This window comes from Pteropus medius, unplaced genomic scaffold, assembly GCF_902729225.1.
Source record: "Pteropus medius unplaced genomic scaffold, Ma_sr-lr_union100, whole genome shotgun sequence".
Classification (NCBI taxonomy): domain Eukaryota; kingdom Metazoa; phylum Chordata; class Mammalia; order Chiroptera; family Pteropodidae; genus Pteropus; species Pteropus medius.
This window is the reverse complement of record NW_024352780.1, coordinates 803,898-826,783: the sequence shown is the minus strand read 5'-3', so window position 1 is coordinate 826,783 and position 22,886 is coordinate 803,898. Positions and strand designations below refer to the sequence as shown.

At 64.8% G+C, this 22,886-nt stretch overlaps 1 protein-coding gene across 1 annotated transcript in view; it reads left to right on the top strand.

The window, feature by feature from the left end:
- The window catches only part of TNS3 (tensin 3), a 124,484-nt gene that overhangs the window by 95,383 nt on the left and 6,215 nt on the right, over nt 1-22,886 (top strand). The window contains 11 exon segments of the mRNA XM_039847123.1: nt 1,097-1,269; nt 2,053-2,179; nt 2,266-2,349; nt 6,480-6,671; nt 14,004-14,139; nt 15,313-15,926; nt 16,176-16,262; nt 16,857-16,988; nt 17,577-17,672; nt 18,170-18,247; nt 19,089-19,166. Coding sequence (XP_039703057.1) covers nt 1,097-1,269; nt 2,053-2,179; nt 2,266-2,349; nt 6,480-6,671; nt 14,004-14,139; nt 15,313-15,926; nt 16,176-16,262; nt 16,857-16,988; nt 17,577-17,672; nt 18,170-18,247; nt 19,089-19,166 — 1,797 coding nt within the window.

Below are 22,886 nucleotides of genomic sequence, written 5' to 3'. Positions count from 1 at the left end.
CCTCAACAGGCAGCTTTCGAAACCCACGAAGTGTTCTCGAGTGTCTGCGGGAGCGGGGGGCCGATGAGGGAGTCGGGGGCTCACGTGGCAGCCTGTGTCGCAGCCACGGATTCGTCTGGGACCGTCGGTCCTTGGCGAGCCACCCGCGTCAGTAATTCAGACCCACCTCTGAGTCCAAAGTCACTGCTCTCGGGGTCCCAGGGACTAGGTGCCCGTGGTGTAGCTCCGCACTGTGGGGGCTGCTGCCCCGCCCACCCCCCCCAGCCCGAGGACACCCCGCCAGGCTGTGTGTCCACCTGCAGACGCCCTGTGCTCCCCTCGGCAGAGGCACCACTGGCGCGTCCGGCACCGCCGTGTGCGGCGAGCAAGCCCGGCCCCTCCCGTCCGCGGACCGGGGTGGGGCGCGTGCGCACCTCGCACGCGGGGCAAAGGCGGGCGGCCGCGGCTTGCACGCCGGGCCGCAGGGCATCTGAGTGGCCGGGCACGCGCTCGCGGCTCGAGCAGGCCTTCGTGTCTGAGGACTTGGTTCCTCGCTGGCGGTCACAGAGCAGAGTGCCAGCCTCTGGCCCCGAGGGTGACCGCTGACGCCCTGAGGAGGGACAGGAGTGACAGGACTCAGACCTCGGAGTCCCAGGCGCCGTCAGGGGACAAGCTGGGCTCTTTCTCTTTGTCACATAACCGCCGAGAGTCTTCCCTGGGCCCACGGCGGGCACGGGGCCAGTCCACCCTGGGGCAGCGTCCTCCGTCCTGTGTTCCTCAAGCCCCTGCCTGTGCGGGTGGCGTCCCCCGCACCGGGACCCAGGTGGGCAGAGCCCCGCCCTGGCCGGCACTGGGGCTGGGGGCAGGGACCGGACAGAGATCAACTCAGACCGTAACGGGACGAGCCTAGCAAGCGTGAGCCTGGCGGGTGGCAGACCCCGGAGGGCACACGTCCCGCGAGTCCACCCACAGGACACGTCTGGACGTGGGTTCCGGCTGCCGGGGGCTGGGGCTGGGATTTCCTCGGGGGGTGGAGCCGACGTCCTGGAAGTGGGAACGACTGAGGACTTTCGGAGTCGAGGCCGCAGAGCGCCTGCAGCCCGCGTGTCTCTCGCAGGCTCCTCAGGTGATGAGCCGCTGGTCAGAAGTTTCCGGAAGCTGAGCCTGGGGCAGTACGACAACGATGCAGGGGGCCCACCTGCCTTCCCCAGGTGCGGGTGGGGGCAGGCTCCCGGCGTGGAGCAGGCCCCGGGCCTGGCGGCTTCCCTCTCCCCAGCAGACGCCAAAGAGGTACGGTCACCGCCCTGAGGCCTGACCCCAGCCCTGTCCCCATCTGCAGTCCCCTCATCTACTCCCCGCCCCTGGCTCACGGGTGCGGTTCCTCCCCAAAAGGCAGGTGTGGGGCGGGGACTCCCCGGTCACGCGGCTGCCTGAGCCTCTGCTCTGACCCATTGTGTGGGGCTGCGGGTCGCTGGGGCTCAGTGGGCGGACAGCAGCAGCAGAGGGCAGGCAGACGTCCCATCCAGACCCCTGGGGTCCCCGCGGGAAGCGGGACGGTCAGCGTGGACGCGCCGCCCTGCAGGACGTGCCAGCATCTTCCGGGAGCCGTGGCGAAGGCTTTGGACCAGAGCTGCAGGGAGGCGGGCCCCAGACAAAGAGGCCTCTCGAATCAGGGTTTTATTTGTTCCTGAGGTGGCAAAGCTGGACCAGCACAGGCAGGAAGGGTCACGCGGGGTCTCGATGCAGTGTGGAGGTTCAGGAGTCGTCCTTCCTGCCTGCTGCGCCCGAGGGCCTGGTCACGGTGTGTGCGTGAGCAGCTGTGACGGTGGCCGTGGTCACCGAAGGCCGCAGGGTCCTCCCCATGCCCCGTGCAGGCTGCCAGCCCACCCATCAGCGGTCGTGGCGCTTTGTCCAGGTCACCTGGCTGGGAGCAGGACTGGTGGCCGTGCTGTGGGCAGGCACCGGGCTCCCTGTCCCCACGTCCAGACGCGGCTGACTCGGGCCGGCCGGGGCCCCGCTGTCTGGAGCGGCCTTGCCCTGACCACCCCCCCACCCCCCGCGTGTCTCTTCTAGATGGTGCTCGCCCCGCACCCCGCAGACCTGGACGGGGTCGACGGCAGGATCTTCTCCCCGCGCAGGAGCGGCCGTGAGCCACTGGCCTCTGCCCGGGCATCCCCCGTGTCGCCGGCAACGCCGTACGGTAAGGAGGACGCGGAGCTCGCCATGGGCGTCCCCGCCTCCCGCAGCGAGGGCCCGGAGCGGCTCCTCACCGCCTTTCTCTCGCAGTGACCACGCCCCCGCGTCACCTCCCGTCCAGCCCGCCCGGGCCGCAGGTGGGCAGCGCCGGCCGCCTGTACAACGCGGCTCACGGTAAGAACCCGCCCCCTGCGTCCGCTCTGGGTGTCCTCCTGTGTGGGGACACGTCCTCGTCCGTGAGGGTGGCCGTCGCCAGGGACGGAGCGGGGACAGAGCCGCTGGGTCGGCGTTGGCCTTGACCCTCGGCCTGGCATCAGCTGTGCCCCGCGTCTGCCGAGCGGCGTTTGCGGGAAGGGCCACGGTGGTCTCAGCAGCCGAGCGTCGGTGCTTTACGGCCCCGTGAAGCTTTACTTAGAGTTGAAAGAAGACACTGGACCCGCCCCGTAGACACTGGACTCGCAGCCCACAGTGGTGGTGGGGACCGCCAGCTCCGTTTCCCTCCGTCTCCGGGGAGACCAGGGCCCCGCGTCCTAACGGACGGGCCGTCCTCCTCCAGCGTCCTCGTGGGCGCGGCCCGCAGCCTTCCCTTCGAGCTCAGAGCCTGCTTAGCAGGCCGGACGGACGTGTAGGGTGGGGAAACCGTGCCGGCGTCACTGCATCCGCCCGTGTGTCACGAGAACCGGGCGTGACACGGTCCAGCGCCATCGGGCACAGACTCAGCAGACGCGGCCAGGGCTCCGTTCCTCTGTTTTAATCATTCGGATGGAAGCAGACAACGGGACTCTGCCCCGCCCGCCCAGCCAGCCACGACGATGGCGGGCGCGGACGAGAACCGGCCCTCCGGCGGGTCGATCTGGTCCGAACACACCGGGGCCGGGCTCCTTGGAGACCCCGGTGCGGGAGGGGGCGGGAGGCTCCGTCACAGGTGTGCGCGCGTGCACAGCAGTTTCGTTTTCAACAAAGACAGCAAAGAACTGCGGACTTTTAGCCTTCACGAACGTACACACGAAGATCCCTGACACAGCACGAGCAGGTCGCGTTCGGTCACACAGGGAAAGGACCCCGTGTCATGGCCGAGGGGGTTTACCCCAGGGCACGACGCAGGTGTGACAGCCGAACCCCGTCACACCGTCGACATGGTGCCAAGGACAGTTACACGAGCGTTTCCTAGATGCAAAACAGAGCATTGGCAGAACCCACACTCGCTCACGAGGGACGTCCCAGCAGCGGGAGCAGAGGGGACCGTCCTCGACCTAATGGCACTGGAGGCTCCACAGGGCCGGCCGGGGGCTGGTCTCAGAGCTGCGGGGGTGACGCCTTCCGGGAGGGCGAGAGCAAAGGGTCCAGGGGAGGGGGGGGAGATCACTTTGGGTGATGCTTGTTTGCTTTTATCCTGAAGGGGGAGTCTTTGAAGCGTGACGCGTCGCACGGTGCTGGCTGGGCCTCCGCTTCTCGTACCCGACTCGTTTCCCTTTTGAAATTTCACGAACGTCTAACGAGAGCGTTTAGAACGGCAATCAAAGCCCGTTTGTGCAGGGTGTGACGTGCGTGACGTGCGTGACATTCACAGAGCCTTGGCGGGTTCGCGTGGGCAGACCCGAGAGGCAGGCCTCTTGACATGTGTTCCAGAGAGTCCATGTGCGTGTGGCACGCGATATCTGTGACATGCACGAGACAGCCATGTCCCTGTGCTGCTCTACACGCCGACCTGTGCCCCGCGGTGGCTGGCGCCCCCGGCCACGGGTGTGGAGTGGTGACTGCTGCACCCCACCCCAGAGCAGGGACGAGGACGCGGGCACGAGTTTGCTGAGAAGTGCCAGGTGGGCGGGTGTGGCCGGCCACGATGAGCCGCGCTGGCCGACGCCTCGCCCACGGGGCCGCCGTGAACCCGCCCTCTGCTCGCTTCGGTGCACAGGCCTCCTGCTTCTCGTGTGTTCAGCAGCTCGTTTCACCCCCCTCTGGTGGACCGTCCCGAATGTGAGCATGGGGACATTCTGGTGTGCTGCCAGGCGTCCGCTCTCATCCTGGCTCCAGGTCCCGTGGGTGGCGGGGTGGACCCCGGGACCCGGTGACCGGCCCGCGTGGGTCCAGGCCTCTGCAGCCCCGCACACCTGCAGAAGCTCACGCGGCAGCGTGTAACCTGGAGCAAAGCGACGTGGCCGTGCTGGCCCGGTGCTGGGGATGGTCGGCTTGCACGCACAACAGTGTCCACAGATCGGTCTCAGTCTTAAGAAGTCACTTAAATTCCAGACCCCCTCGCTCAGCGAAGTATCTCCAAAGCCGTGGGGCAGAACTGCGCCCTGACCCGAGCTTAGAGAAGCCGTTGGCCTCGGCCCGGTGCAGGTTGGGGTGTGGTGGCCAGGAGCCCAGAGCCTGCAGCTCGGGCCTCTGCCTGCCTCTGGGGAGGACAGCATGGCGGGCAGGTGGCCCCTGGCAGCCGGACTGCCTTGAGGAAGCGCAGGTGGCCCCGGTGAGTACGTCCTTCCCTCCGGAAGTGGTCACCAGGGTGCCTGTTTTCACTTTTCCCCAAGGGCCCTCCAAGCCTCTGCCCTACGCGGATGGCACGTGGCCCACATGGTGGGAGGGACAGTGACTCCCTGGGGCTCCGTGCTGACCCTGCCAGGGGCCCAGCTCAGTGGGCACATGGGCATTCTTCTCTGGCTGGCTCAGTTCCGAGTGCCAGGTGGGGCAGCACAGTGTCAGGGGACAGTTTCTTCACGTCGCCGGCAGAGTCGCAGTCCCTTGGGGTCCTCGTTCCCCTAGCTGCAGCCACGGGGGAGGGGCGAAGCAGACGGACCTGCGGAAGGTCCTGAGTGTCTGGAGTGCCCACCGGGCCTCCCCTACGCGTGGACATGGCACCCACAGCACTGGGCTGCCTCTCAGGAAGCGGGCCCTGCCTGCCCCGCCCGCCCGGGCTGCCTGAAGCACCGGGCCTGGCATCCACCCGCCAGGGGAGGACCGGCCCTGGGGAGTGCCGTCCGTCCGTCTGTCACAGCCCTTCCTGGGCCTGGACAGGCGCCTTCCTCTCTGTCCAGGGCGAGGATAGCCTCCCTGTGCTGAGCCCGCCAGGGCGGGGTGGGCATTTCCTGCAGACGCCGGTGCCCTGGAGGCGCACACACCAGCACATGAGGCCCCTGCTGCCTTGGGGGGCATCTCCCGGGTCGCCGGGAGGACAGGATGCCGCCCTCTCCGGGTGAGGGGCGTGCACCTTGGGCGAGTCAGGGCCCGAGCCGCTGCTGGGCAGGGGCAGCTGCCGGTGTGGCCACAGCACGTGCTGACAGCTGCCCCGTGTGCACACGCAGGCCCCATTCTCGTGTGTGGGACCCAGCGCGGGCCTGAGGGCAAGGGGCGCAGCCTCGGAGGGGCGGGTGTGGGCCCCGTCTGGCAGGACTTCAAGGGGAAGTGGCATCCGGCTAGGATTTGGCGGTGAGGGGGGCTGTGCCCGGCCCACGAGGCAGGAGGGGCCCAGCCCTCACAGCATGCGTCCGCACAGACCAGGGAAGGTGCGTGAATGGCAGCGGCGAAGGCCCCGTGCGTGCGAAGCCCTTCTCTCTGCTGCGTGGACTCGGTCCTGGTGTGTTTCGGGCCGTGGGGAATGAAGCGCATCCCTCCACTCGACTGAGGGCGATCGTGTCCCGGTCCTGTGAGAATGGGGGTCGTTGCAGTGGGCTTCGGAGTGCGCGTGAGCCCCTCCCCCGTCGTGGGGACAGCAGAGAAGCAGCGGGAAGCGGGGGGCTCACACCCGCCGGCTGCCAGGCTCACGGGCTCAGGGGCTGCAGATGAGTCTCCGCAGACGGGGTCTGGGCAGGGCGATGGAGCGAAGGGTGGTGGCCGGGCCACCTGAGAGGTGATGCCGCCATCCAGGGGGAGGGGACAGGGTCGGACCCTGGCCTGCGGGGTGCGGGCAGGGCTGACCTGGGACTGTGGTTGTTGCTGGAGGCTTCTCTGTGAGCTGGGTCCCAGGGAATCGGGATCTGTCTTTGACGGAATTGGCACTCGAGGGGCAGGTCCTGGGCTGAGTAGCCTCCCGAGGCTGCTTGGGTGCCCTTCTCCCCGGGGTGGCCGCCTCTGCTGTGCCAGCTGCTCATCCCTCTGGTGACCGAAGAAGGTTTCAGCTGGGCGTTTGCAGGAGATTAAAGGGGGTGGGGGAGGGAAGAAGGGGCGAAGCAAAACGGGGAAAGGAAACCCAGGCGGCAAGGCCAGCTGGGCGAGGCGGGGCCACCGCCTGGAGGCCGGACTGGCAGGCGGGACTGGGGGGCGGGACAGCCCCAGCCAGCAGCCCCGCCCCTCCTCCGACCCTCTCTGAATGGGCCTCCCGGGAGGGGCCGCTGGCTTCCTGCCCCAGCCCCCAGGACACCCAGAGTCGCCCAGCCTGGGTGGGTGGGGGACGCCACTCAGCGCTCAGGGCCCCAAGGGACGGGCCGCAGAGCGACACCGCCCTGCCCACGACTTTCCGGGGCCCTTCCATGGACTGACGAGCGCCCCAGGGTGCCCAGGTAAGAGTCCCTGCCCCACAGCCTCTGGCCCCACCCCAGCCCATGCGGAAACCTGATCTCGGGTGGTGGGGGAGGGGTCGAGGTGGGCCCCCGGATCCCAGCCCGGCTGAGGCTGGGAGGAAGCTGGCCGACTGGACTACGGAGGAGGGCGGGGGAGGGGGCGACTTCCCAGCATCCCTGTCACTTGGCGACAGCCCTCAGGTCCCTGAGAGTCGGGGGCCAGGCACCCCTTCCCAGCGCCTGGGGGCCTTTGCAGAAGAGAGGAGCTTTGTCTGCCGGCCCACTGCGGGGGGAGGGGGGAGCCTGGCCGGCAGATGTGCGGCTTCCCCCGCCGGCTGCTCCCAGAGCACATTCTTCTGCTAAAACCAGAAAACGAGCCTGCCCGGTCCTGGGGCGAGCAGTCTCCTCCACATCTGGGCTGCGCCTGCGATGACGCTCCACCCCCCGCCCCGCCGCACACAGGGCCCCCCGGGAAGGATTTCTCTGAACTCCCCAGTGCCGAGGCGCGGTGAGGAGCCCGGCTGGGGCTCACAGCGCGTTCCCGTGTCCAGTCCACTGCCGGGGTGGGGGGGCTCCACACCAGCCCGTGCATGTCACACGTGCATGTCACCAAGTGACCTGCTCACCTGTCACTGGAGCTTCCAGAGGGGAGCGCCTGGGTGCTTCGCGGTCAGCCTTGCTGGCGAAGGACCAGCTCGGTGGGTCCTTCGCGCTCCTTCCAGCCTGAGACTCTGCCTCCGGGCCCTGGGGCCCTGGGGCCCTGGAATGGCCGGCGGGGGGCGGTGGACAGGTGTGTGCATAGGTGCCCTGCACTTCGTGCACAACAGGGGTGCTCCGCAGGCCCCTGTGTCCCTTGGGCCCCTCGTGTCAGATGCAGGGTCAGGATGGAAATGCTTTTCCAGCTCCAGGGCTGAGGCGAGTTTGGGGTGGTTTATTCCGGGAGAGGGGACGCATCTGTCCCTTTGGGGCACCGGCAGGCCACATGACTGACCAGGCCTCGGGCTTCTGCATCTCCCTGCGGGCGAGGGCAAGGGCGCCCCGTGGGGGGAGCACAGCGTCCGAGTGGAGGCCAGTCGGCCGCCTCCGAACCAGCTCCTCGATCTCACCTCCTGGTCCCCAGGGAGGGGACCCCCTCGGGAGGGTGCAGCCAGGTGACACGGGCGTGTGCTCACGCGGCGCCGGGCAGACACCAGCACCGAGCAGCTGTTCTGGCTCCCGCTGTCACCCCTTCCAAAACAAGTCCACGTGCCTAACGAAGCAGGGTTCAGGACAATTTAGAAACGTCTGTGATTTAAAAGCCGTGACGTCGAGATCTGCTCTGTGGCGCTGGCATAGAGCCCCACGTCCCCGGGCGTACGCCCCACGGGCCATCGAGGACATGGCCTGGCCGCCGGCCTCCTGCTTTCCCTCCAGCCCTCCTGGTTCGTGCCCCGTCTTTTCCTCCCTCGCTCACTTGGGTCCCGTAAACCTTTTGGGAGGCCCTGCTGGGCCTGCGAGGCCGCGACCGGCACTGCCCTACGGGACAGCAGAAGCCGCGAGGGAGCGAGAGTGGCAACCGCTCTGCGTCCGTCAGACCAGCCGGCCTGGCTGTGGGAGCGCGGGGCTCAGTGGGGTGCCCGGGAGCCCCCGAGCAGCCCCGTAGCAACAAGACCAGCCGTCCTGGCGGGCATGGTGGAGGCTGCGGCCCCTTCGGTCACTGGGGACCCCCTGGAGCTCCGCCCCAGCCACGTGGACGGCCGTCCTCCCCGGCTCAGCACGACTGGACAGTCCACAGGTGTCCTCTCAGCTCTGGCAGCCACGAGTGCGCTTCGCGTCCCATCCGGCAGGACCTGCCGACGACCCCGAGGGTCGTCCTGCTGTGCACAGGGTCACGGCTCCCTGCGTGGGTTCCTCTCGCCTGTCGCGGTGCAGCCGTGTTGGAGGTGGGTCTTGGAAGACGAGTTTGAAGGGGAGCGAGGGCCCCTCCTGCACCCCAAGCTGATAGGACGGGTGTCCTCATGAGCAGAAGTCAGGAGCAGACACAGAGGGAGCCACGCGAGGTCACAGGGAGCAGGTGACATCTGCGCCCAGGAGCCACCAACCCTGCGACACCTCGGCCTTGGTGTCTGGCCTCGGGACTGTCCGCGGTCAGGCCCACCTGCGATTTCCACGCAGCCCGTGCTGACTGCCGCACCTCGCCGCTGGGCACCCGGTCCGACCCCCCAGAAAGCCCAGACAGCGCCCGTCCACCCCAGGGCCCAGCTTCCCACGATGCCCGGGGGCGCCCGCACGGGCGGGACTCACAAGCAACGGTGCTGCTTGTAACGGGGCTTGCACCCTCCGAGAAGGCACACCCCGAGTCTGCGGGCTCGCACCGTGAGAGCACAGCGTGAAATGCGGGGGCCACCCTTCCCCAGCCCCCCCCAGGGCACGCGCACTGCGTCCCGTGTGCCACAGGTGACTGAGGACAGGCAAGGACGCCACCGCTGTGGGGCCCGGCCTCAGAACCTGGGTGCAGAGGGTGCCTTGGGAACAGCAGCCCCCGGTTTCAGAGACAAGGGGAGGACGGTCCCCTGGCCGCCAAGTGTCCCAGTGGCTGCGGGGGAGGCTCACGGGTGAGTCTTGCTAGCAGGCCTGCCTCGGACGCATGTCCCTTCATCCTCTCAGCAGATGGTCCTTCGGCCTCAACAGAGCTGCGGGATTCTGGGAGCACCCCGCAGCCTCGCTTTGCACGGGCTCCAGGGTGCACCCTCATGGTGGGGGAAAAGACGCCCCTCAGTGTCCGTGGGTTGCGCCCCCAGGCCGAAGTGGTCTTTCCTTAGGAGCCTCGAGGCCGTGACCATAGGCCCCAGTCCAGCTTCTAAAGGAGAGCCGAGCGTGCGTGGACCTGTGCCCGAAGGCGGCATCTCGTCTGTCCCGGGCGCCCAGCTCTCCCGCCCACGCAGGGTCAGTCGGGCGAGGTCCCGGCTCGGCGTGAGCGGCGTGTCACGGGTCTGCCCTTGGCCTGTGCGAATGCCAGTCGTCCGTGCACCGCCCGCTCCAGCTGCCGCTGCTCCCCGAGCCAGCTGCACAGCTTGTTCCTCGGCCTGGGAGACGCTTTCTTGGGGTTTCTGTGGTCAGCACGGAGAAGGCTCTCGAGGGGACCCTGCCAGCCCTGCGCCTCCCCAGCGCCATCCTGCACGCTCAGCCCCGCCCGCGGCCGGCACTATCCACCCCACGCCCTGCCAGGCCAGAAGCGGCTTTGGAGCAAGGATCCCGTGTCACCGAGGCTGCTCTCTGCTGCAAGCAATGCTTCCCAGCCCTAACGGGCCAAAGACGTTCAGGGGCGGGAGGAACCTCGCGTCCATCCAGGGACAAGGGACAAGCGACAAGCAGGTGTGAGCCCCCCACACGGGGGCACGATCCGGCCTCAGGGCGGGAATGGACACCGCCACAGTTGCACAAGCCTCAGGGATGTCGGCTCACAGCGGGACGGGTGCCGTGGGGCCACACGTAGCAGGGTGACCAGAGGCAGCGAGGTCCCAGGGCACGGGGGAGGGGAGGGGCCTGATCAAGGGAGACAGGCCTCGGTTTTGCAAGATGACAGGCGTCCTGGAGGTGGACGCTGGTGACGCAGCACAGCAGTGACCGTGGACTTAACGCCACTGACCTGTGCACTCAGAAAAGATGGTGACGCTTGTTTCGTGCATTTCACCAGTTAAAAAAGAGGACATTTAAGTGAATGCAGAGGGTGGCTCTGGCCTCGGGTTTGGTGTCGCGAGCACCCCCCAGACCCTGGGCGCCCCCAGACACGGCACCCTCAGGACCCCCAGCCCCGACGCCCGGCCCACCTCACAGGCTGCAGGGAGAAGCGTGTTTCCCAGGGGTTCACGCCGAACGCCCTCCGACAGGCTGAAGGCTCGTTAGTTACTCGGTGACGCTGGCCGAGCTCTGCCCGTGGGGTAGGGACAGCTGCCTCCGCGTCCTCCCGCACCCCCTCTGTCCTCGCTGGTGCTCCCTGCACCCCCCGTGCGGGCAGTGGGCTTCCCCCCCCATGAGCGGCTTCGTCTGCGTTTTCCGGTTCTCATGAGGCTGGGTAGAAGGGACGGGGGTCGGTCCATCTCAGGCACGAGCCCCACGGTAGGGTCGCCAACCGCTGACGGCCCCTGCGTACAGGCGCTGGGCACGCCTAGCCCCGCAGGGGAGCAGGGTGTCCGTGCTCCCAGGACAGGAGCCCTTCGCGCCCGTGCGAGCTTTCCTGCCGCTTCTGGAAAACCGCGGCCCGACGCCGGTGAGCACTCCCGTGTCGCATGCCCGTCGCATGCGCTCCACGGCCGGACCTGCGAGAGGAGAGCAGAGCTCGGCCGGGGCCCTGTGTGGACACGCGTCGGCCCTTCGTCCCGCCCTCCGCGTCTGGGGAGTAGCCGTGTGGCCGGAGACGCAGGGTTTTGATTTTCGTCACCAGCACGTAGACGGGCATGTGCCGCCCCAGGCTCCGAGGGGCTCTCGCTCGTTAATTCTCGCTCTGCCTGGCTGCCGGCCCATCTCTCCTCTGCTCTCCAGCAGTCGGTTAAAAGGCCCGTTGTTCATAGACAAATAACAGAAGGATTACGAGGGCTCCCTTCCAAGAAAAGAGAAAGGACAAACAGACCACGAGCAAGCCTCCCGCACCGAGTCCTGCCTTTTTAAAATAATACTTTTAGTTTAGAGCTAATCCAGCAGGAAAAAGACTATTTTATCTGTGGAATATTTGCTGTAAACCCCAGGGTAACTGTAAAACAAGCCGGGAGATGGAGCAGATCGCTGCGGAAAACCCAGCTCGGCGGGGGTGGGGCAGGGACCAGAAGCCACGGAGGCGAGTGCCCACGCGGACCCCCAGCCCCGACGGGCGTCTGTGCGCGGGGGACCCGAGGTGGTCCCAGAGGCTGGGACTGTGTCCAGTGGCCCCAGTGATAAGTGATGGATGGGTGGCTGGGTGAGTGGATGATGGATGGTAGATGGGTAGATAGATGATAGATGTAGTTAGTTGAAGATGTAGATGTAGAGATGATTAGATAGGTAGGTAGGTAGGTAGATAGATAGATAGATAATAGATAGGTAGATAGATAGAGTTAGATAGATAGATAGATAGATGGTAGATACGTTAGATAGATAGATTAGATAGATAGATAGATGGTAGATAGATATGTTAGATAATAGGTACATAGATAGATGATAGATATGTAGATACGTAGATACATAGATAGATGTGGGAAGTGAAATGATAGATGATAGACAAATCGATAGAGACCCTTCTTAAAGTTTTGTGAATATGCCTGTGCACTGTGGGTCAAAGGTCGAGGCTGACTTTTTAGGTAAATAACAAAATTCACGTTTCTTCATCTGTATAGGCAAATGCGATCCTGATCTCAGTCAAATTTATGTTACTTTTAACCCAAAGCCATGTGATGAACTTAATGATAACTTATTATTCACTGTAATTGAACTACGAGGGACTAATTTCTATTCCTTTGAAGACTTTTTTGTCGCCAGGAAGACGGGGCGGGGGGGCTTGTCCTGTCACGCGCCCCAACTTGTTCGTGGGTGTGTTTGCTGCATTCAGGGCCCAGCCGTGCCGGGCTACGCCGCCATGCTGGGGCCCTCCGCGGCCCTCACTGTCCAGAAAGGTCCCCCATGTGCGGACCGCAGGCCCCCGGCCCAGCAGGCTTTGGAGCCAGTGAGCGGGGTCCTGCTTCTTCCTGTTCACTTACATGCAGTGTAAACAGACAGTGGACAGCGGACCAGATGTCATCCGGCTTCCCACAGAGCCTCCAACAAGGGATAAAAATAGGCCCATGACCCTCTGTCCCCCTCGTTCTGGGGAAAGGAAGTGCAGGAAGGAGAGAGGGGTCCAGCCTGCCGGCCGGAGGGACAGGGCGCCCTCTTCCGCTGCCCCGGCCTGCAGCTGGCATGGCAGGGAGTGGGTCAGTTTGCACACTTGTGCCAAAGTGCAGGCCAGCTGCGGGAGGGGCGATCGCCGGGGCCCGGATCATGGGAGCCCTGCATAGGCTCTGTCCCCAGCACTGTGGACGCCCATCCCTGTGGGGACAAAGCCAGGAGGACGTCTGGCTACCCCGGTCCCTGGTGACTGGGTGTGGGGCCAGCGTGTCCATGGTGGCGTCCGGAGCCAAGATGCAGCCCGCCTGGCACACGCTCACACAGAAGGCGGCTTCACACGTGTCACCTGGCGTGGCTGATCAGTTTTTCCTAATTAAGTATTTGGTACTGCATCCAAAAATTACATAGATGGACAGATAGGTAGATATGGATGGATAGATAGATGAGTACACAGACAGACAGGGAGGGAGGGAGGATGGATGGATGGATGGGTGGGTTAGGGGATGGTTGGATGGGCAGGTAATTGGACATGGAATGGATAGACGGATGGATAGACGGGCAGACACAGGCGGGCCTGTGGCCTTGTATTCCTAGAAGGAATGGATTTTGTTTCAGGCTATTTAGGCCCAGCTGAGGCCGACCTGTCCTGGTGCTTGTACTCCGGGTTGCAGTCTTTGGGGACCACACCTTGGATCTTTGCAGCATCCTCATGCACCCCTCCTTTTAGAAACGTGCCATGAGCCCCTAAGCTTTGTTTCTCAGCCCCTGCCCCTGGGACGAGTGGTGTGAGGGATGAGGCGCTTCCTGAACTTCACCATCTCCTGCCCGTCCTCTGCCGCTGTAAGGCGGAGAGCAAATGACTGTTCTTACGGCGTTGTTTCATGGTCCTGGTAGATTTGTCCAGTTCCTGAAGCTTACTCAAAACAACGGGCCAGGTTTTAAAAACGCCCAGAGCTGATGGAGATGTGGGCCACGGCAGACACGCGTTTTGTCTGAGGTGCAGAGATTCTGGGGGCCGTGGGGGCTGGGTGTCACGCAGGCAGGCGTTCAAGACTCGCGGCGTCTCGTTTCTGCGTGGCGGGGGCCGGGCACCTTGCGGACGAGGACGCCGGTGGGCCGTGCTGGAGGTGGGCGGTGAGCCCCAGAGCACCGGCCCAGAGTGTCGGGGGGCAGGGGGGCTGCGTGTACGGGAAGAGGCCTCTTCCATGGAGCCCGCCCTCCGCCTTGCTCTTTCCAAAGTGAGAAACGGCCTGGGTCGTCAACACAGCGGGCATATCAGCCGGTCAGGCGGGTGAACTGGCCCTCGGGGTGACCTCGTGCTCCCCCCAGGCTGTGAGTGGGAACGGACATAGTGACCCGCACTTGGTGGGGTCGGGGCCCCTCCTCGGCAGCAGGAGGCCTCAGGAGGGACATCGTTCCTCTCGGAAGAGAATGGGGCACGGGCCGTGGCCCCCAGCTCCTGTAACCAGGTCCCTCTGCTCTGTGTCCTCACTGCAGAACTGCGTGGCTGCCCTGAGGTCCTCGGTCACCCTGTGGGGATGTCAGAGAGCCCCGTGGGGCCCACGCCCGCAGCGCCTTCCCTGCAGCGGGCCTGCACGGCCTCCAGCAGCGGCCCCGGCCCGCGGACAGACAGGTAGGCAGGGCCCTCACCCGCGACACGGGCGGGGCTCACACGGGAAGGCCAGCCCAGCGGGGCCCAGATGCCTCCTGCCTGCGTTGTGGACTGACAGCGCACTCCTCAAAGACAGTCACAAATGGAAGTCTTGAGAGCAGGCAGAGTGCGCAGCGGCCACCCCTGCGCTTGGAGTCTGGTGACGGTGCCCATCGAGGGCCAGGCCCCGGGAAGGTGTTGTCTGAGCCGGGGCTGGGATGGGGGTGCTGGGGCGCCAGCTGGGGCTCCATCTCCAGCGGCCAGGCTGGGAGGGGCTCTGCCTGGGCTTGAGGCGGGCAGGCGGGCGGACAGGCAGGCGGGCAGGGCGAGGCAGCGGAGGGGCAGCGGACGGGTGCTCCCTCAGGGTGCCTCAGACTCGTGCTGGGGTTGAGAAAGCATGGGGACATTCCTCGGTGGGACAGGGAGCTCAGAGAGCAGCAGCCGCGGACAGAGAAGCGTCCCGTTCCCACGTCACAAGAGGCTCGAGGCAGGGTGGCCAGGCCGTCGGTGCTCTGCAGGTCGCTCCCTCGCGGCTCCTCGTAGAAGGAAAAGGGGGGGGTCTCCCCAAGGACACGCAGCGCACACAGCACAGCAGTGTCTCAGGAAATCAGTGTGTGCGTGCGGGTGGGTGGTCGGCCAGCGGTCCGTCTATTCCTGAACGTGGGGTGATTTCCGACGTCCTCACTGGCACCCCTCAATGAGCTGGCTCGTCCAGCGAGCTCTTAGTGAGAACTGACTGGGCCAGGCGCCCGCGTCAGGCCTCGGGGGCAGAGGAATTTGGGGGACAGGATTTCTATCTAGGGAACGTGGCCTCTTGCAGAGAAGCAGACGGTTAGCTGCAGGTGGTGGCGGCCTGGTTGACACCCATTCCTGGTGTGGTGGGACCAGAGCGGGCGCCGCCAGCCCCCGTGTGCACACGCTGGGGCTGGGCACGGGGCTGAGGCAGCTGCCAGCTGGCAACGCAGCTGTAAAGGACGGAGGGGCCACATCTGCCGGGCAAAGAGCAAGGCGGGAGGAGGCAGCGGGTGGGGGCCGGGCGGGGGCCCCTCGCGTGCCGTCCCCCTCAGCCCCATCTCCCCCAAGCCACGGGTGCTGCTGGTTTTTCGGCCTTGCTTTGCACCTGGGTCCCCTCTAACCGGTTTCTCTCCCAACCAGCGCCCCGTCCACCGAGCACCACTGGGTGGAGACCAGCCCCCAGCCCACGCTGGCCCTGCTGGGGGGCAGCCGGCCCCCAGGAAGCCGCCTCGGCACCAGTGAGTTCTCGGGCCCCGGCACCGACGGCCCCGGCTGGCCACATCTGCCTCCTGCCGAACTCCACTCAGCTCTCCACAGCCACGAGCTGTCCCTGGTGGGGCCACCGGAAGCTCTGGGTCCCCTGAGCGGCCAGGCCTTCCTGGGCTTCGGCACGGCCCCCGTGGTCAGCGGCCTGCCCCCTGGAGAGGACCCGGGGATCCTGTCAGGCAATTCCCACGGCGCACCCCAGCCACCCAGCACCCTGCGGACAGCAGCCGTGGCTGCCGACGATGGCTTCCTGCCGCACGGCTTCCTTGCGATGGCCCCCGGCCACGGCGGCCACCACGGCCCCGCCCTGCAGGGCCCGCCCCTGCCCGAGAAGAAGCGGGCCTCAGAGGGCGACCGCTCCCTGGGCTCCGTCTCCCCGTCCTCCAGCGGCTTCTCCAGCCCGCACAGCGGGAGCACGGCGAGCATCCCATTCCCGCACGTCCTCCCGGACCTGCCCAGGCCCCCTGAGGCCGCCGCCCCTTCGCCAGGTGGGTGAGCTCCCAGGTCCGGACACACCTGGTCCACTGCGTGCTCAGGAAGGACCCCGGGGTCACACGTGGGCCTGGGCCTCTGCCGCCGGCTCCGTCACACCCCACGCTCCACGCCGTCCTCTCCCTGGACACCCCACCCCGGCCCAGGGGTGGGGCTCTGACCTCCCAGTTCCTGGGGGCCAGAGCCGGCAAGAAAACGCGCTTCACCACGACCGTTTAAATTCCCATTTAAATTTTGCTTTGCAGACGACCCAGGGGACAAGCCCGTGTCCGTGAACTTCGTACAGGACACATCCAGGTTCTGGTATAAAGCAGACATCTCCAGGGAGCAAGGTGCGTGGCAGGGGGGTCCGGCGGGCAGGCGTCACTTCCCGGGGCTGTCAGCCTCGACTCATTGGTGACAGCCTCATGTGGAAGGTCCCGGCCTGTCCAGGCTGGACACAGCTGGCCATAGAGCCACAGGATGAAGTATGGCATTTCTGCCATTGTCTGGGGCAAATCTTGGGATTTGTATTTAGTATCGAGTAACTTCGGGGGGCGCATTCTTCTTACCTTCAGAAAGTGTGATTAGAAAGTTCTCTCCTTTGACTGACATTAATTGAGCTCACACCCTGAAATCCCCAAGGAAACGCCACGTGGGGCCATGGCGGGGTTGGCGTGGCGGCCTCCGCCCACTTCCTGCCCGCCAGCCGTCGTACTGGGACCTGGGCTCCGCGGGGTCCTCGTCAAGTCACTCAGGGCTAATGGGGGCATGAGATCCAAAGGGAGCAGCCCCCAGGAAACCCTAGTGGTCACAGAGCCCGCCCCCGGGGCACTGAACTGCGGGAGCGGGGACCTCGGCCGGCCCGGCCCCAGGAGCAGAAGGCGGCCACGGTGGAAGCAGACCGCACGTGTGCCCCGGCGACGTCCATCCTTCTGCCCCTCCAGCCATCGCCATGCTGAAGGACAAGGAGCCCGGGTCATTCATCGTCAGGGACAGCCACTCCTTCCGGGGCGCCTACGGCCTGGCCATGAAGGTGGCCACGCCCCCGCCCTCCGTCCTGCAGCTGAACAGGAAAGGTAGGCGGCCAGGACCGTGCCGGCCGCGTGCCTGCTCGAGGGGCGGCGCTCCCGGTCTCCCTCTGCCTGGGGTTCTCCAGCCCCGTCTCTCTCAGCACCGTCCTCGTTCAGGACAGAGTGTTAGTGATTTGTAAATGTTACTTCTTTATTGCTCTGAACGGGTGACCTCTCCAGGGTTCAGATACCACGACGTAAAACGGCCTGCACCAAGACGTCCCCGTTCTCAGCCTGTCCACCCCAGGCCCCTCCTCCCCGTAGTGACCGTCTGGAGTCACTCCCGCACGTCTGCTCGCGGACTGCCCGGTGCCGCCGCGTGCACCCCCCTTGACACTCGGGTGGCACCCGGCTCGCCCGGTTCCTGGCCCTGCACCCGGCAGTCCCCAGGGGCCCGCCCATCCGCCCTGGGCACTGGAGGGCGTGGGGGGCACCCAGCCGTCCACCCAGTGCTGTCGGCCCCCGTCCTGCAGCCCGGCCCCCAGTCTGGGAGGACCCTCGGCCGCCCGCGGCAGCGGCCAGACCCTGACGCACGGGGCTTCCCAGGGCCGCCCCGGCCGTGACCGCCGCACCCTGTCCCGTCTCCCCCCGCAGCGGGCGACCTGGCCAGCGAACTGGTCCGGCACTTCCTGGTCGAGTGCACCCCGCGGGGCGTGCGGCTGAAGGGCTGCTCCAACGAGCCGTACTTCGGTGAGTGGCGGGGCGGGCGCTGGCATCCTCCGGTCCTCTGTCCTCGCGGGCACTTTCGTCTCCGGTTCTGAGGGTCCTCCCGCCCGGTCACCGTCTCTGAGGTGCACCAGGTGTGCAGGGGCGGACGAGCGTGGAGGAGGCTCCCCCTGCCTGCCGCTCTCCCCGGCACAGGACGGCCACAGCACGTCTCTCCTCCCTGGGACACGAGGCCCCGGGCTCCCCGGGCAAGGCGCGTGTGCTCGGAAGCGTCCCCGTCTCACGGGGACGACGGAGCGGGGGCGGGCGCTGTCCGCGTGGGCAGGCTGGCGTTGCCTTCCGGGGTGGCGAGGGTGCGCGTCTGCTCCTACCCCACCCCCTCGCTGCCTGGCTGAACCTGGGGCCCCCGGGGAGGGCGTGCCACACGGAGCCCCGTGCGATGGAGCCCCTGCGCGGCCACCGGCTTCGGGGCTGGCTGAGCGCTGCCCCCCGCGCGTGCTCACCTGCCTCCCGTCCCGCAGGCAGCCTGACGGCCTTGGTGAGTCAGCACGCCATCACGCCCTTGGCCTTGCCCTGCAAGCTGCTCATCCCGGACAGAGGTAGGCGGCCGGGCTTCGGGGTTGCCGTCGTCCCGTGGTTTAGAAACCCAGTTCGCCAGGTGCTGTGGGAGATGGGGCCAGGCCGTCCTGCCGTCGGTTCCAGGGGGAGTGGGTGCCGGGAGCTCCAGCAGATGCGTCCCCCGAAGAGGGCGCAGCAGGCAGGACAGAGGTCACCTGCGGTATGCCGGGCGCGCTGGCGTCGGGGTCTGTGAGGACGCGGCGAGAGACGTCACCCCGCGAGCCCTCCGTCCTGTCCTCGCGGGTAAAGCCTGCGACCTGAGTGGTGACCTTTGGCAGGCACGCCGTCCCGGGGCTTTGCAGCAGAGACCCTGTCGCTCAAAAACGCACAGTGCCCGGAGCACGGGGCCTTCAAGGTCACCCACGCGAACTTACGGTTCTACAGAGCATCGAGCGAGCCTCCCCTTCCCCTCCACGGCTGTTTGCAAATATCCGTAATAAAAAATTAAAATAAGTAACACCCGCCGTGTGACAGGGATGGGACTTTACGTCCCGGCTCTCCAGCGACGCGGTTCACGTGGTTTATTACGTTCCACGAAGGCGAGCGATTCCGAGTGTAGGTCGGTGCGAATTCCCTTTTATAATTTAGTCCTTCACGTAAGTTAACTCAGAGCTCAGGGAGGCATTTGCTGAACTGTGTCGTCCCAGCTTTTGCCCACAACGCGATGGCAGCTTCTCGGCTGGGCTGTTGTCACCAAGAGAAAGTCCCCACTCTGCAGAGCGCGTCGCCGTCGGAGAATTCTGTGGCCAGCGTCTCGCGTTGCAGGAAGGTGCGTTTCCAGCAGCCGGACTCATTTCCGTGTGTTCTTGCTCCTTCCTGCAGATCCGCTGGAGGAGGTAGCGGAAAACGCGCCCCAGACAGCAGCCAACTCCGCGGCCGAGCTGCTGAAGCAGGGGGCAGGTCAGTCACGGCGTCCTTGTCCGCTCGCCCGTCACGGGCGGCAGCCTCTGTCCCCACCGCCACCCCGGGCTCCCTTCCCTCCGTGTGGCGATGCTTCCCTGTCACACTCGCGCTGGGAGGGTGGACGCTGCCGGCCGTAAATGTCCGCGTGACTCGAATGAGAGCAAAGGCAGAGGAGGGCACGGCGAGCCCTCAGCTCACGTCAGGGTTCACTCCTGGTGTTGGACATTCTGTGGGTTTGGACAGATGACGATGACGTGTAAAAACCGTGACCGTGTCACACAGAGGGAGTAGTTTCACCCCCCTGGAGTGCCCCGAGCTCCGCCTGTCCCTCCCTTTTGCCTCCCCAGCCCCTGTCCACAGTCGTCCCTTCTCCAGAACGTCACGTGGCTGGAAGCACACAGTGCGCAGCCCCCGCAGCCACACGCCCCTCACTGCATCGTGTGCGTCTGCGGTTCCTCCGGGGCTGTCTGTGGCCGGACAGTCGTCTCTTTTCAATGCTGAGTAACCCCGTTATCTGGATGAAGCACAGTGCACTTATCCGTCGCGCACTGAAGGACAGCTTGGTCGCTCCAGATTTGGCTACGAACTGCTGCTGTAAACATCTGTGCAGGTTTTTGTGTAGAAGTAACTTTTCATCTCCTTTGGGTAAATACCCAGGAGCGCGGTGACTGGATCACAGGCGAGGAGCACGTTGAGTTTGGTAAGAAGCCACTGAACCGTCTTCCAAAGTGGCTGCAGCATCTGCGTCCCCGCCGGCCGTGCTGGCGTCGGGGTTCTGGATCTGGGCCGTTGTCGTGGGTGTGTAACGGTGCCTCGTTGTTTTGATCGGCAGCTCCCTGGTGGCCTGTGGCGTGGGGCATCTTTTCGTCTGATTATTTTCCGTGTTACCTTCCGTGGTGATGTGTCTCTTAGGGTCTTTGGTCCATTTTTTGATCAGGTCGTTTGTCGTTTTGTGGTAAAGTTTTAAACGTTCCTTGTATGTTTCGGATAATAGTCTTTCGTCAGTTGTGTCTTTTGTAAATATTTTCTCCCAGTCTGTAGCTGGTCTTTTCATTCTCTTGCAGAGCAGAATTTTTAAATTTCAATTAAATTCAGTTTGTCAGTTCTCTCTTCGTGGATCGTGCCTTTGGTTTTGTACCAGAAAAGTTATCACTTAACCCAAGGTCATCCCGATTTTCTGCTCCGTTGTCTTCTGGGAGTTTTACAGGTCTGCATTTCACGTCGACTCTTCCAACTCATTTCGAGTTCTGTGTCTGGACTCATTTTTTTGCACGTGGCTGCCCAGTTGTCCCTGCGTCCTGGTTGAAAAGACTGCCTGCTCTGCCGTGTTGCCGCTGTCCCTTCGTCACAGACCAGTTGACCGTGTTTGTGCGGGTCTCTTCCCCGGCTCCCTGTCCGTCCCGCTGACCTGTCCCTCACCAACGCCACCCGCTGCCTCGACCACCGTAGTTATGGTTCTGAAACCCGCCGCGGTGGCCGTTCGGGGTCCTCTGCCTCCGTGAAGCCACACACGCGCTCGCGTGTGAGTGGGGAGCACGTCGCACCCGCAGTCAGGGTGGCAGGAGCCGACGGCTCGACTGTCACGTCTTCATGTCCGTGCACGCGGAGCCCCCGCCCTTCGCTCTTTGGTATTTTGACCAGAGTTTCCTAGTCTGATTCCTCGGACTCAAACTAGGGCTCGGACGGATTTTGCCAGATCTGCACCGAGACGTTCCTCTTCAGGGGGAGCTCGTGTAAGTGTTGATTTTAATTTCAGATTCCGCTGTTCTAGGCCGACGGGCAGGACGGCCGTTGGCTTGGATGTCGACCTCGGACCCTGCGATCTTTGCTGTCACCACTTACTAGTGTCAGCTTAGGTCACGTTTGCAGAATTAGGGGCCCAGTTTATGAGGGTTCCAGTTTACAGAATTTTAGAGAAAACTGTAAAACCAGAGACTGTACATCGCCGTGCCTGTCACCCAGCTAAAGTACAGTCTCTGATTTCAGAAGGCGTGTTCGAGTGTTGAACTTTTTAAACTTTCCTTAAAGAATGAGTTACTCGTGGCCAGAGCGCAGATGTCAGGAGCTGGTGGCCCAGCCCATGTGTGCTAGAGCCCGAGTCCCGGAGTGCAGAGCGTGGCCACGTCGGCCCTTGGTTCACGGCCGGCTCTGCCGCTCTGGGCTTGACGTCTGGCCGGGCTCCACACAGCTGCCCTCCTACCCGAGAGGACAGTGTCCCTATGAAGCCTTTCATAAGCCGAAATGGCATGAGGCGGAGGACCCCCACCTTCCAAAAGCCCACGTGACGCTGCCTGCCTCACGCAGACTGGGCACCCGTTCGGGGCGCCTGCAAGAACCAGCTCTGTCCCCCAGTGTTGGTGAGGGCAGGCGAAGGGGACCCTGACACACGCCCTGGGAACTGTGCCGTGGTCACCAGAACTGCGGCCGTGTCCCTGCCACTCCACTTCCGTGTAGGAACACGCTACTGTGCCCCGAGAGCAGTGGCCAGTGGCCTTCCCTGCAGCCCCGTCCTGTCCCGCGTGGGCCCAGCTGGGAGGGCGGGGCCTGGACGACAGCTATGGCGCTGTGCGAGGCAGCAGTCCCCCTGCCAGAGACAAGCTCACGGCCCCAAGGCTGTTTGAGGGGGTCCCCAGAGCCATCAGAGGCTGTCCCCTCCTTACGTCAGAGCAACGGTGTCCCCATGCCTCTGGGTCCTGGTGAGGTTTCGGGGTCACACGAGGACCTGCTGCAGCCCTCGCTGGCGACCGGCCCACCCACGCCCTTCGCCTCGGAGGCGGGGCTGAAAATCCTGTCACCCTAATCTGTCCATCTAACATCACGTCAGCACAAGCCGCATCTCAACGTCATTGTCATTCGGCCTTTTCCAGCAGACGCAGAATCCACGGTCGGTGGGTCAGCGCATCGTAGGAGGTGCTGTGGTAGCCCTCGCTTTGAGACACCGAAGCGTTTCGTCCTGCTCTGGCTTGTCCTTTTTAAGTCCCTTTACCATCTTTTTGAGTAACACCGCACATACCAGTAGCTCGAAGTGTTTCGTTTTCTGGAAGGCGGCCATCGGTCAGAACCCGGGTCTCACTTCACCCCTGGTCGGGCATCTGCATCGGCGAGTGGCGTGGGTCGAGTTTGGCCTTCGGAAATCTGGTTCTGAACCGCACCGAGAGGTCTGCATGTCCGTCCAGCTGCCCTCACGGCCCATAGGACGAGGAATCGGACCAGGACAGGGCGCAGCCCCGGCTCCTTCGTGACGTGGCTTAGCGAGTCGCAGAGACCCTGGTTGCTCGCGGCCTCTGACCCCTGCGGGGAAGTCGGGCGGGGCTGTCTCACCTGCCTTTCCCTTGTCCTGATGCACTGGGAGGCCCAGAGCCTGGGCCTGCGGGGCGGCTTCGGGGCCCCTCGTCCGGCTTTGTCGCTGGAAGTCGGGGAAGCCGGGACGGAGCCTCGGCGGAGGTGGACACGGCCTGTAGTGCGAGGCACACGGTTTCAAATCGCTTCAGCTTGATCTCTTTCGCTTGATGCCGATTGTGAGTTAGTTCCGGTCTCTGAAACGATTCTGTTCGTGTTTTCAGTCTCCGTTCTTAAATGGTTCTTGCTGAAGCGGACGAATGCAGCGCGATCCTAAAAAGAAAGGCACCCCCCAGACCGGCCGGCCTCCCGCAAACGCGGGCTCGCCGTTCCCGCTTACCGTAAAGTGGATCCTCTGTAGGAAAGGAACGTGCGCTC